Here is a 13,619-nt window from a genome sequence, read left to right on the forward strand (position 1 = left end):
TACTGCACTAGAGTGCAAAAAAAAAAAAAATCGATATTCACAAAGTTTAGCATGTCTTTGCAGGGGGGACTCTTATTTTGAGAATTTTTTTTTATCCGCGATCGTGCTGCCAGCATAATATCCTGCTGCAAGGAGAAAGGATTTTACCACTAGCAGCCAGCCACATACTGTATCTCACAAGGACTGCAGAAAATAAAGGCAGAGGCACGGTTTTTTTGCCGACGCAAAAGCTTTGATCCCCTCTGTGCAAAGCAATGCATAGCCATCATTTCCTGTATGAAATCTATCATATTAAATCATTATAATTTCTAGGAAATAATCATACATTAATAAATTATAACTATTTTTCTCGTCACTAATTCAGAATTTCATGAATGCTGGAATTTGCCATAAAATGTAAATGTTTGAAAAGGGATAGCCTACAGCAGCAAGCAGTTATAAAAAGCAACAATGTCGCAGCTATTAATTTGAACTGCTACAATATATCAATGTTACTACTTTGTTACATTGTAACACCGCGGTGAAAATGGTCCAGTTTATGGTTCTCAAGCGCCGACAAGTGGACGGTTGATGCATCCATATCTTTGATGGGAAGTAATACTATTTTTTAATTCCCATCAAATATATGGATGAATCAACCGTATTATTAATAATACTAATGATAAGGCATTCTACTACAGCTCTACATTTCCCATAACCCCCCCCCAAATTCCAGAAAAGTAGGTTGCATCTGCACTATGCACATTAGAATGAAGTTGTGGGCTCACGACCTGGATATGCAGTCAAGGTGAGACTATAAAATGAATGTAGATCATAAACATTGGATTGGTCCTCCGACTCTAGTCTAAATCATAAAAAAAGGTTAAACTGGGTCGTGGAGGAAAAAGAGTCCTGCCTACATTTTCAAATGTATGAAAAAAAGTGGTTAGTGGCTGGTCGAGCGAACGACTCCCACAATGCACTCCCAGATCAGCGGGAAACCAAAATGGCGAATGTATTAGGGGAAAATGACCCGTTTGTTATTTTCTAAAAAACCTTGGTAGTGTGTCATATTAAGAGAGGTGCATTGCAAAGAGATTTACCGCTACTCGGATACGAGGCCAAGCACCGATTACGACAGAGTATTTCAATATATGTGGCATTTTGACCCTCCGAACTGACCGAATGAGGTACCTTATCAACATTACGATGTTTTTATATTGGGGGTGTGGGTGCGCTCCAGAATCATTCCGTCTGTGATAGCTCGATACCTGTCTGTCACTTGTTTTTAGCCTAGACAACCGCTAAGACTAATTGCATGCATGCTGCATCAAACTTACTCGTTGAACTGAAAACGTATGTGCAGGTAAATGTATCCATTCATTATTTCATCCTGGATGCAATGACCTGACAGTTAGCCCACGAACAAAAGGAAACGGTGACGGTGCACAGTGGGACAGGGTTCGAATCGAACACCCCATTTTAAAACCAATTAATGCTTTTTATTGAAGGACATCATGCACCAAGACTCAGTTATTTTTCTCACAGCTTGTTAGTCTGATTAATCAGGCTGTTATACACAATGAATTGGTATATACAGCCTGAAACTAATACCTGCAAAATCGTGTAAATGTTCCTTACAAGCCAGAATGTTGGATACAATTACATGTTAAAGTTACTAGACCGGTTGTCTGTGCGGTTTCCCCTTCAACAATAAATTATATATTCTGAATCAGGGGAGGATGCAGAACAATTGACACTTGTTTTTGTGTTATTACAAAAAAAGAAAAGAAGATTTAAAATGTAAATCTTGTCATGCTTGGTTCAATATCTATTGACGAGAGAACCGAATATCCAGTATAAAACGAGTTTTACCTCGGGGTGCCAAACTGAACCACATACCTATCGACGAGCTAGCTAAAAAGTAGGGCAAACAATACTTTCCAGTGGATATTTGTCTCAAATTTCGAGCAGCTGAAGGACAAACTGCACAGAGAACCGATAGAGTAAGTTTAAAGGCGCAATATGCTGGAATCGATTCGCCATTTCCTGGTTGCTAATATTCTAATAGTTCGCCTAAGTTCAGTATGTGACAAAAAAAGCAATGTATAGAAAACCATTGTACCATCTAAACCCCTGTGTGAATTTTATTTTATTTTCAATAACCCAAAATATTGTATTTTCAGCTTGTTTTACGTTGATGTACACGAACTAAAGTAAAAGACTAAAACTAAACGTAAGAACGAAATGCATAGCAATAGAACATATTGTAACGACCCTGGGTTTATAAGCGCGGATATCGACTATGCCGCAAACGATAGCGCGCTGGACTTCGGGCTAAAAGGTCGAGGGTTCGAGACCTGCTCCCTACCTGTTTCATTACAATATCCACCGCTTCTTAGACTTGCATTCAATGAGAATGACAGATATATAACTCATATTTCTATGTGCATTTGGTTGGGTTTCCCAAAAAGTTACATACTGCAGCTTTTAAATGTAATTTATTCAACCATCTAGCTTGTAAGGAACATTTACATGATTTTGCAGGTATTAGTTTCAGGCTGTAAATAGCGATCAATTGTGTATTACAGCCTTATTAATCGGACTAACAGTTAGTATGATGAGTTAGTTACTTGGCAGCTGAGTTGACAGCCTGTCAAATTCAATGCAGCTATTCTATTCTGCAACATTTTCTCAAAAATATGTGATTTAGGCTTTCGAGTGTTTCTGTTGAAATAATCCTCCTTTATTCTGTGTCTCCCTTGAATATTTTGGCAATGTCAGAGATGCTCTCATGGTGAGACTCCACTCGCCTGTAGCTTTAATACAATGACAATGCTTGACAGTGACACCTATTTTTTTGGGGGGTACAATGTAGGAATTAGGCTAATTCACCTCTCTCTTCCAATATGACAGAGACTCAACAGTATTAGAGCATTTGCCGGTCCACCAGCGGAAAGCACATTCCCATCGGCAGCACAAGACGCCAGTGTCCCTGACCAGCGTCGAACCTGCCGAGGATGGACATGGAGGGAACATGGACACCAACCTCGGCGACAAGTTTAAAGAGGGACAAGAGGTCCTAGCCCGATGGTCAGATGGCCTGTTTTATTTGGGGATTATCACTAAGGTAAGCATCTGTTGCTAATAGGTGGAAAGTTTCTATTTGATGTTATTGTTCACATGTTCTATAAAATGCAATTTCAGCCATGTCTTATGTCATTTTGCAGTAAAGGATCATATTCTAAAAAATGATCCCTCCCTCAGATAAATAAGGGGAAGCAGCGCTGTTTTGTTGTCTTTGAAGATCGTTCGAAGTCCTGGGTTCTGTGGAAGGACATTCAGACAGGCAAGTAGTTCTTCTGCCCAAGACATGCTGCCATGTCAAGTTCGAGTCATATTTTCGATAGTCAATGGGATGAACAGTTTTATGCTTGCTTGATATGTTGACCTTGCAACTTGTTGCATATTTGCCATCTGTGTAATATGCTTGTATTACACTCTAAATAATAATAAAAATGCCATCTGCTAAGAAAAATACATGCCTTTCTATTTTCTCCACAGATATAACCCATACGCGATGGGCAGAATCCTTCGAATTTTGCTTTTAGAACGTGTATTTACAGTGAGGGGAAAAAAGTATTTGACCCCCTGCTGATTTTCTACGTTTGCCCACTGACAAAGAAATGATCAGTCTATAATTTTAATGGTAGGTTTATTTGAATAGTGAGAGACAGAATAACAACCAAAAAATCCAGAAAAACGCATGTCAAAAATGTTATAAATTGATTAGCATTTTAATGGGGGAAATAAGTATTTGACCCCCTCTCAATCAGAAAGATTTCTGTCTCCCAGGTGTCTTTTATACAGGTAACGAGTTGAGATTAGGAGCACACTCTTAAAGGGAGTGCTCCTAATCTCAGTTTATTACCTGTTTAAAAGACACCTGTCCACAGAAGCAATCAATTATATTCCAAACTCGCCACCATGGCCAAGACCAAAGAGCTCTCCAAGGATGTCAGGGACAAGATTGTAGACCTACACAAGGCTGGAATAGACTACAAGACCATCGCCAAGCAGCTTGGTGAGAAGGTGACAACAGTTGGTGCGATTATTCGCAAATAAAAGAAACACAAAAGAACTGTCAATCTTCCTCAGCCTGGGGCTCCATGCAAGATCTCACCTCGTGGAGTTGCAATGATCATGAGAACGGTGAGAAATCAGCCCAGAACTACACGGGACGATCTTGTCAATGATCTCAAGGCAGCTGGGACCATAGTCACCAAGAAAACAATTGGTAACACACTATGCCGTGAAGGACTGAAATCCTGCAGTGCCCGCAAGGTCTCCCTGCTCAAGAAAGCACATATCCATGCCCGTCTGAAGTTTGCCAATGAACATCTGAATGATTCAGAGGACAACTGGGTGAAAGTGTTGTGGTCAGATGAGACCAAAATGGAGCTCTTTGGCATCAACTCAACTTGCCGTGTTTGGAGGAGGAGGAATGCTGCCTATGACCCCAAGAACACCATCCCCACCGTCAAACATGGAGGTGGAAATATTATGCTTTGGGGGTGTTTTTCTGCTAAGGGGACAGGACAACTTCACCGCATCAAAGGGACGATGGACGGGGCCATGTACCGTCAAATCTTGGGTGAGAACCTCCTTCCCTCAGCCAGGGTATTGAAAATGGGTCGTGGATGGGCATTCCAGTATGACAATGACCCAAAACACACGGCCAAGGCAACAAAGGAGTGGCTCAAGAAGAAGCACATTAAGGTCCTGGAGTGGCCTAGCCAGTCTCTAGACCTTAATCCCATAGAAAATCTGTGGAGGGAGCTGAAGGTTCGAGTTGCCATACGTCAACCTTGAAACCTTAATGACTTGGAGAAGATCTGCAAAGAGGAGTGGGACAAAATACCTCCTGAGATGTGTGCAAACCTGGTGGCCAACTACAAGAAATGTCTGACCTCTGTGATTGCCAATAAGGGTTTTGCCACCAAGTACTAAGTCATGTTTTGCAGAGGGGTCAAATACTTATTTCCCTCATTAAAATGCAAATCAATTTATAACATTTTTGACATGGGTTTTTCTGGATTTTCTTGTTGTTATTCTGTCTCTCACTGTTCAAATAAACCTACCATTAAAATTATAGACTGACATTTCTTTGTCAGTGGGCAAACGTACAAAATCAGCATGGGATCAAATACTTTTTTCCCTCACTGTATTCTCCAGGCTGTACAGTTTTCAGTTAAACATGTGTTCATTAATGCCGTTTGGCTTGCCCTCATTCATTCTATCTCCAGTTGGGTTGATATCCTTGGTTGAGTTTTCTTCCTCTTATCTCCTCCGTTCAGCCCGGGTTTATCTTTTGTAATTTGTCCCTGACAGTCAACAAACCACAAAGATTCTGGGCTCACGCCAAACGTAAGTTCCCCACGGAGCCGCGAGACAAGCATAGGGAAGGTACTCCTCAGCTTGTATTACTACTGTATTCATTCAGTTCATTGTTCAGTTCACATGTTAATTGGTTACACTTCAGTGAGGGGCCTAGACATTAGACGGGCATGCCTATTTCAGTTAGATGACACATGACTAATGTTTGACATACTGGAATTGGGCAATCTTTTTTGGTCTAAGTGGCAGGAAATGGGTTCTCGTGACTGTGTTATGTTGAACGTCAAATGGCACCCCCAGTGGTATTTGAGTATGAATTCATATAAAGTTAGGCCCCTCAACTGAAGTCCCTCTAAGTAGTAAAGGTTAGGGCCCTATAGAATCCAGACATTAAAACGGAATTCAACTATATTCAAAAATGTTGGGAATCAACCAAATATATTGAACATGTATTAATTTGGCCAAGTTTATCATAAGACATGAACAGAATGCATCCATGATTCATATTTCTTGCAAATTTCTGTAGAGAGGCAATGAGAATTCCCTGTCTTTGTGTGGCGCACGCTTCTACCGCTTTGTGTGTAGTCGTTTGCGATGATGCTGATGAAAAGTCTTCTGGTAGATGGAAAGGCTTTCCCAAAAACCTTCTAAATTAAATGTTAATAACAAAAAATGAAAATGATTTTATAGGGCCCTAAAAAGTTATTTTCACTGGTGTTTATCTTATGTCATTTTACTCCGCAAGGTTGCAGTTGTTGCCATAAAAAATGTCCCTTCCCTGTTTGGGCTGGATATGAATGACATATTTTAATTTGTCGACTTTGGGTGAAAGCAACAGCTTATTACGTTGGATTGGAAGCAAATGGGGATGTGTTTGTGGAGATATGACCCCATATAGCCTGTGTGCACATCACATTAGCAAAATGGGGATTTCCCACCTCGGTCTCACTTTTTTGTTGTTGTCAGATACAAAGCACAAGCGTGAACTGTTCTACGTTATTGAGCTCTCGCTATCGTTTGTTCTATCTCTTCAATCTACTCCCTGAAGCTCCCTCTTTCTTGAAATGTTCTCTCTTTCCTTTGCTGTGTGATGCTGGTTGCCTGGTTGTTCCCTTTTATGAATTAAAGGGCCGTGTGTGGTTATCTAGAGGAGTGACCTATCCCGTCCTGTCTGTTTTCAGGGGACGAGGGAGGGGAGGACATGGTCTGCACAATATGCCAGGATGAGTGCTCCGAGGAGCCAAACGAGATTGTCATCTGCGACAAGTGTGGACAAGGTTAGGGCACAATCACCATCCTAACCCCTTCCTTCCTTTAACCTGACCGGGTTTGGAAATTTCACCTGGGACCAAATGTTTGCTGGTTCATATCCAAGTTAAGGAGTCCTTGTTTTTCTGGTCATTAGAGGTCCCACCTCTGGAAACACACATCGATACAATAGCAATTCTCTCTTAACTGTGATCCATCTTTCCCTTTTCAGGATATCACCAGCTCTGCCACTCCCCCATCATCGACTCCAGTCTGATCGACACCGACGAGAAGTGGCTCTGTAGGGAGTGTGTGTTGGCCACAACAACAAATGTACGATAACTATACACGATACTATACACGATAACTAACTATATGTTTCCATGGAAATTCATTTTGTGAGTTCAGCATGCAAGGTACACAAACCAACACACTGTAATACATTACAACATAATGCAATATGACAACACTGGAAAGTGAGCACACGCATTCACAACACTTGACCTTACACGGACTCAGAACCAGTGTGTGAAAAGGTTGTAATAAACGGTAAGGGGGACGCTCCAACCAATCGAGCTCACAGTCGGGTGTATGTGTGTGTGTGTGTTCTCTGACAGAAGGGCGCACTAAAGGGTCCCAGAGCCCAGCAGGAGATGAACCACTCTTTGCCTTATGCCCTGGAGTACCTGGTGTGGGACCAGGGCCACAAAACCAACATCCAGCAATGCTACTGCTACTGTGGAGGACCTGGAGAGTGAGTAACACACACACACACACACACACACACACCACTCCCATACACCCTCTGTTTTAACACTTCTCCCCTCTCTCCCTTTAGCTGGTACCTGAAGATGCTGCAGTGCAACAGGTGTAAGCAGTGGTTCCACGAGGCGTGTATCCAGTGTTTTAAGACGCCCATGCTCTATGGAGATAGGTACGAAACAGCCCCCCTCCCCTTTTAAAGCCTCACGATACGTCATCTTTCAGGAAGCATATGCTGGCTACCAATGCGGTGCCAGAAAATAAACCAGCGCTTGTGCTTCTTTCTCACCAGGTTCTATCTATTTATTTGTTCAGTTTGCAATAGTGGACCGGAGTACCTCAAACGACTGCCTCTTAGATGGTGAGTGGAACTCGTGTAGAAGAGATTTGTGTACGCAATGGATTGATGTTATTCAATTGATCTATTATTTCCTGTATGGGAACAAGCAAGATGACACTGCATCAGTTCAGTGTATGGATTGTTTGATGAAACAGAAGTTCCCTCTAGGAAAAATGTAGCAATTAAATTCTATTGCACACGAATCGTATAACGAATCCTATTGAATTGTGACCGTTTTGAGCTTCCTTCCTTGTTTCTCTCCAACAGGGTGGACGTTGCACACCTGAGCCTCTACAATCTGAGTGTGATTCACAAGAAGAAGTACTTTGATTCCGAGCTGGAGCTGATGACTTACATCAACGACAACTGGGATCAACTACAGCTCCGGGGGGTAGGACAAACCTTGACACAGTTGGAGAAACATTCATTTATGCAACTTCTCAAATATCTGATTTTTTTCTACACTGAACAAAAAATAGAAACGCAACATGTAAAGTGTTGGTCCCATGTTTCATGAGCTGAAATAAAAGATCCCAGAAATGTTCCATATGCACTAAAGATTATTTCTCTTTTAGTTGAGAAAAACTCATTCTGACTGGCTGGGCTTTGTCTGGGCCTGGCTCCCCAGTGAGTGGCGCCTATGCCCTCCCAGGCCCACCCACGGCTGCGCCCCCTGCAAAGTCATGTGAAATCCATAGATTAGGGCCTAATGAATTCATTTCAATTGATTGATTTCTTTATATGAACTGTAAGTCAGTAAAATCTTTGAAATTGTTGCATGTTGCGTTTATATTTTTGTTAAGTGTATTTTATTTGACACAGCAATATATGAAATTCCAACCTCTCAAATGAATCTTACTATTACCTTTTTCCAACTCCAGCTTTCAGCTACGCCTCAGTCGGACCGATATGAAAGTATTCTGGAAGCACTGAATAGCAACCACAGCATGTGAGTTACACACTCTCCCTACGATTTCACGATTGTTCCAATCATGTCAGCATAACTATTCTCATGTACAGCCCATCCCCTCTCCCTTCCTCTCTCATTCATGTCCTCCACTTTTCCATCCTGCTCTCTCTCTCTCTCTCTCTCTCTCTCTCTCTCTCTCATCCCCTCTCTCCCTCTCCCAGGTTCATGTCGGGGAAGGAGATTAAGAAGAAGAAGCACCTCTTTGGGCTGAGGATCCGTTTTCCTCCGGGTCCCCAGAGCGCTGAGGTGCTGGCCGACAGAGGGGAGCCAGAGAGGGCCTCCAATGAGATCAAAATCAAAGGCAGGAAGGCTATCCGACCGCTGACCAACACCAGGTGAGACCCAACTTTCTATGAGAAACTCATTAGAAAAATCGACACTTTTGCATGCTATATATCCTGGTAAGGCTTTTAGTTGTTTTTTTGGGGGGGGGGGTTTATTGTTTGGGTGGCCACAGGTTTTAAAGTAGCAGAAAGGGAAACTGATGACTCAGTTTGACGATTTTGAATCTTGTTCCAGTGAATTAACCAATGGCGTGGTGAAGAAAGCCAAGAAGAGTAAGAAGCAGGGAGGTCACTCGCTGGAGACTCTGGCCAAGCTAAGGCGCTCCAGTGAACTCTTGGCACAGGTAACACCTTTACCCAAACTTAAAACATTTCAGGCATGTTGTTTATATATTGAGATGTCATGTCTTTTTATCCCCCCTGAAGGATGTGACGCCACCACAATTGCTTGATTCCCACTCGTTGGATCTCTTAGCCTCTAGGTCAGTTATCTCTCCCCCCCCCCCCAAAAAAAAAAATAATAATAATAATTTGTGAGAACAATTGCTCAATTTGTGAAAACTGATGAATGGTGTTGTTACCAGTGTCCCCTTTACTCCCAGCAGCAGGAGCGACAGATCTCTGCCATCCTCCAGTACCTCAGACGTGGACTCCGTCGGTGCCGTCAGCACCACTGAAACTACCTCAACTAACCTCTCCAGACAGTCCAGGTACATTCTACATGATCAGATTCACACTCAGGCTCTCACACATTCAAATGGAAAGTCATTGTACCGTTGTATTGTAGTCATTGTATGGTAGGTAATTGGGAGTACCTCTAAGTGTTTTTCTAATCTCTCTCCCCTGTTTCTCCCTCCCCTATTCCACCCCAGCCTGTGTATCTCCAGTAAGACGCGCACAGGCCGCCACTGGCCCATTGCCAAGCCCCCCCTGAAGAGAAGACGGGGCCGGCCACGACGGGTCCCCCTGCAGCCCCCCAACCATGAGATTCAACACCCAGGCCCCTATGCCCCAGAGCCCCAAAACACCTTGCCGGGGCTCCAGTCCACAGATATAGTGCACGGCCTGGGCCCAGGCGGCCAGCTGTCCCACCTCAAGAGCTCAATCAGCAGCTACTTTGGGGCGGCAGGCCGCCTGGAGTGCGGGGAGAAGTACCGCGTCCTGGCCCGCCGGGTCACCCTGGACGGCAAGGTCCAGTACCTGGTAGAATGGGAGGGCGTCACTGCCTCCTGAACGTCTCGCAGCGCTTACGTAGTTTATTACGTGTTTACACAGCGCTTATAAGGCATTATACAACAAGCGGGTCTAATCCTGATTGCCGATTGGTTAAAACCGCATTCCAGCTAGTGTCTATTCCACAAGTTACCACCGGCTAAGTCTATGACGTTAAAATGCCTATTTACTCAGTTCCGTCTGACTGCGCAATCCACTGTCTCTTCAGCCCAGCCAAGCGATTTATAAACTTGGTCTCCACTATAAAAAGCATCTAGATATTATCTAACTTTTCTTTTAGACTAACGTTTAGTTTTCAACAGCGGAGATTTGTAATAACCTTGCTGTCTGTCTCCGACATCTGCAACATTGTTTCAATATTCAAATTCGATCACCAGCTGTCGCATAGTAATGAATGTGTCAAGAATCGGGATGAGACAGGCAGGCAGCTTTTCTCAGTCGGTCGAAATCATGAATCAGCATCATTTTTATGGATATATACAAAGAAATATCAATAGAAAACAGGTAAAATTAAACAAAGTGCAGCTAGTTTGCAGTCTTCTCCGCTTCAGTTTGAAGTGATTGTGTTTAGCTGTGTTGTTGGCTAGCTCCTCTGAACAACAGTGTCCTGACGAGAGAGCACATTTTCCACGACAGGTGAAATCGCGCATCCTTAGCTGATTGTTATGGATGTATCCAAATAAATATCACTAGAAAGCTGCTTAAACAAATGCCAATGCAGCTACTTTGTTATTCTGGCTGCACTGTTTGGCGTGACTGTAAGTTAGCCATAGTTGGCAAGCAAGGGATAAGAATGTTACCAGTCTGTATGGTAATAAAACAAACGACTGGGTCGTGTCCATAGATGCAGAACAAACAAAAAATGAATGACTGCCAACCAAACCGATAGAACGGATGACCAGCCGGCTTGGGTAGCAACCCTAGATTTGTGTCGGGACTATATCTTGTGGAAGGATGAAATGGTATGAATAAATTCATAAAAGTAACGTTAATGAAAATATGTAAATCATAATTTTGAATATGTTGTTAACCCGTTGTATTAAAGTGATAATGCCCTCGAAGCCCGAGTTAGGTGGATGTATGGGCACCGTTTGCCAGCCCTTGACTTTGTCTCGGGCCTAACACCCGTGCCAATATATCCTCCAAACACTGGCTTCTCAGGCATTATCACTTATAACCCTCGCCTTCTGAGAACGGGCCTCCGTGTTGCCCGGTCAGGAAGGGAGCTTGAGTTTCCCTATTTAGTTTTTCCTTTTCGTCCAGTGATATGCTCTTTTCTGTGACTCGTTGACTTCAGTGTTTCAGATCTGTTTAGATTTTGTAAACTGAAGGGGGTGAGAGACCAGTTTAGGCAGAATGTAAAAGGGTTAGATAGGGGGGTTTGAATGGTGTTTGGGTGCCTCGGCGCCTGACCTGGTGTGTTGAAAGTGTGCCTGTTTGCAACTAGTTGACGTTCGAGAGGGACTCAACAACAGAGATTTGTGCTGCTGCAAACCAGTTTTATTATGTCTATTTACTTTTCTACTTGTATTTACTGATGTCAGTGTCCAGTGAGGCGCAGTACTTTTTTTTTTTTTTACAATTTGGATTTGATTGCACATCAAGTTCAGCCTGTTATACTGTACAACCATTGTCCTAAACACGTCATAGCTGAGCTCATTAATCCACAGAGGCAGAGATGCGAGTTGTCTCCTTTCACTCTCTCAGCTGAAAGTGTGTAACCTCTAGCTCTAACCTCTGCTTCATGTTCTGCAAATCATCTCACTATGAACAGTATTGTTTTCACTGTGTTATAGTTCAAATGTCCAGATTTACTTACAGGGGTCTAACACAAGATTCATGAATAAAACTAGTTGAATTTGCTTTGAGGGCTGAGCTTGTGAGAAGGAATGTTAAGAGTGAGTTCAAGTGTAAAGCGGTAACTTAGTTGGACTTAAGGTTTTCGTGTTATTACATTTGAAAGGTTGAGTAATGTACCTACATGTGTTCTATATGTTCTGAAGATATAAATCGTTGCTGTATTTTGTATACGCAATCTACCCCTTACATTTATAAACTCCTCAAATAGGACTTTGTTCTTTCATTTGTCTCGGGCTGCGTTTTATATTTTATGACATTGATAAGTTCGTTAGAACACTGACTACAAACACCTCTTGGACCTTGTACTTTTTAAAACTGAATTCAGTTCTCATAGCCGCCTATGCAACTCAACCCTAAAAAATGGTTGCTTTTGTATTTCAATCACTTAACGGCAACGACAATATTTTGCTTAAGTCAGGCTTTGTTGATTTTATTTCAGGTGCTATTTATTTCACGTTCTCCTCAACTGTGCACTTAGACTTCTGCTGGTACAGCCAAGCTCACCTAGAAACCACTCAGGACATGCGCAGCAACTTCACTGTATGTATAACGTGCTCATAGAACTCCAGCAAAGATGTGGAATGTAAAATCGAGGTATTAATGGGATGGAACATTTTGTGGTGTATTTCATTGATATGTTCATTTATAAAAAAAAATGGTAGCATTAATTTAGACATTCCTATGTGACTGGTTGTTTTGAAAAAGACTGAAATTAAGTCCATTATGCTACAGGGTCAAAAATGTTGATTTGTTTATCCAATAACATTTTCTTCCACTTATCTCTGGAAAATAAAGTATCTTCTGAGTTCCTTGTTTCATTTTAAGAGTTGAAGCAGTTAATGCCTCTTGGTGTTGGATGTGCTACATTATTCTCAGAAAATGACCTTTTCCCCTTCAGGCAGTGGAGTTGGATCTTGACGTTGATATCTCTATTTTAAAAAAAAGTTGTTTTATTTGAAGCTTTTCTCCTGTATGTCATTGTGCCAGTGTTAGACCCTAGATACATTGTTTTCTACTGGCTTTGAGCAGGCTTCTTCAGCCACATAATAAATATTTAAAAGCCCTAGTTCTGAATTCATTGTTTCTTTTTTCAAAAAGACTTGCAGTCTGTTTAAATTGGCACTTTTGGTAGAAATAACATGGTTTCCACTGCATGTTTATGCCAGTAAGATGTATTATTGTATGATTCCAGTAGGTCATCTTGACAGAAATAAATGAATGGCATGTAACATTGACTTGAAGACTTTGTAGATTAGTCATTCCGGTGATGCATTATTACCAGCTAGCTCGTTAACATTACACCAGAAATACATTCTTAAAGGTCCAGTGCACTCAAACATGATTTTCCTGCGTTTTATATACATTTCCACACAGAGGTTGGAATAATACTGTGAAAATGATAATGCCCTTTTAGTGTAAGAGCTGTTTGAAACCACCACCTGAAATTTCAGCCTGTTTTGGTGGGATGGAGTTTTGGCTTCCCTCGTGACATCACCAGGCATTTAATTAGGTAATAGTCCAATAGGAAAGAGTTCCAAACCCCTCT

The 13,619-nt window shown here is 42.0% G+C and overlaps 1 protein-coding gene across 11 annotated transcripts; it reads left to right on the plus strand.

Moving 5' to 3' along the window:
• Positions 1–890: 890 nt before the first annotated feature.
• LOC106568979 (metal-response element-binding transcription factor 2) lies at positions 891–13,139 on the plus strand. Of its 11 annotated transcripts, XM_014139904.2 has the most exons (17): positions 952–1,169; positions 2,764–2,776; positions 2,896–3,109; positions 3,247–3,328; positions 5,371–5,445; positions 6,558–6,653; positions 6,857–6,957; positions 7,242–7,378; positions 7,463–7,558; positions 7,679–7,747; positions 7,994–8,117; positions 8,608–8,675; positions 8,858–9,031; positions 9,216–9,324; positions 9,407–9,462; positions 9,565–9,690; positions 9,853–13,139. In XM_014139904.2, the coding sequence occupies exons 3-17, from the start codon at positions 3,017–3,019 to the stop codon at positions 10,211–10,213; spliced, it is 1,767 nt and encodes a 588-aa protein (XP_013995379.1). In that variant the 5' UTR covers positions 952–1,169; positions 2,764–2,776; positions 2,896–3,016; the 3' UTR covers positions 10,214–13,139. The 11 variants fall into 11 exon arrangements, with proteins under 11 accessions (XP_013995371.1, XP_013995379.1, XP_045549836.1 ...); XM_014139896.2 differs by lacking the exon at positions 2,764–2,776 and having other exon boundaries at positions 891–1,169; XM_045693880.1 differs by lacking the exons at positions 952–1,169; positions 2,764–2,776 and adding an exon at positions 1,211–1,345 and having other exon boundaries at positions 5,371–5,406.
• The last annotated feature ends 480 nt before the right edge of the window (positions 13,140–13,619 follow it).

The sequence above is a fragment of the Salmo salar genome, chromosome ssa14 (assembly GCF_905237065.1).
Source record: "Salmo salar chromosome ssa14, Ssal_v3.1, whole genome shotgun sequence".
Classification (NCBI taxonomy): Eukaryota; Metazoa; Chordata; class Actinopteri; order Salmoniformes; family Salmonidae; genus Salmo; species Salmo salar.

Excerpts from the sequence above, each read along its gene's own strand:
- LOC106568979 (XM_045693875.1), top strand. Across the intron at positions 8,118-8,607 it reads ATCAACTACAGCTCCGGGGG|CTTTCAGCTACGCCTCAGTC; the intron begins GTAGGACAAACC and ends TTCCAACTCCAG. Across the intron at positions 9,463-9,564 it reads TTGGATCTCTTAGCCTCTAG|TGTCCCCTTTACTCCCAGCA; the intron begins GTCAGTTATCTC and ends TGTTGTTACCAG.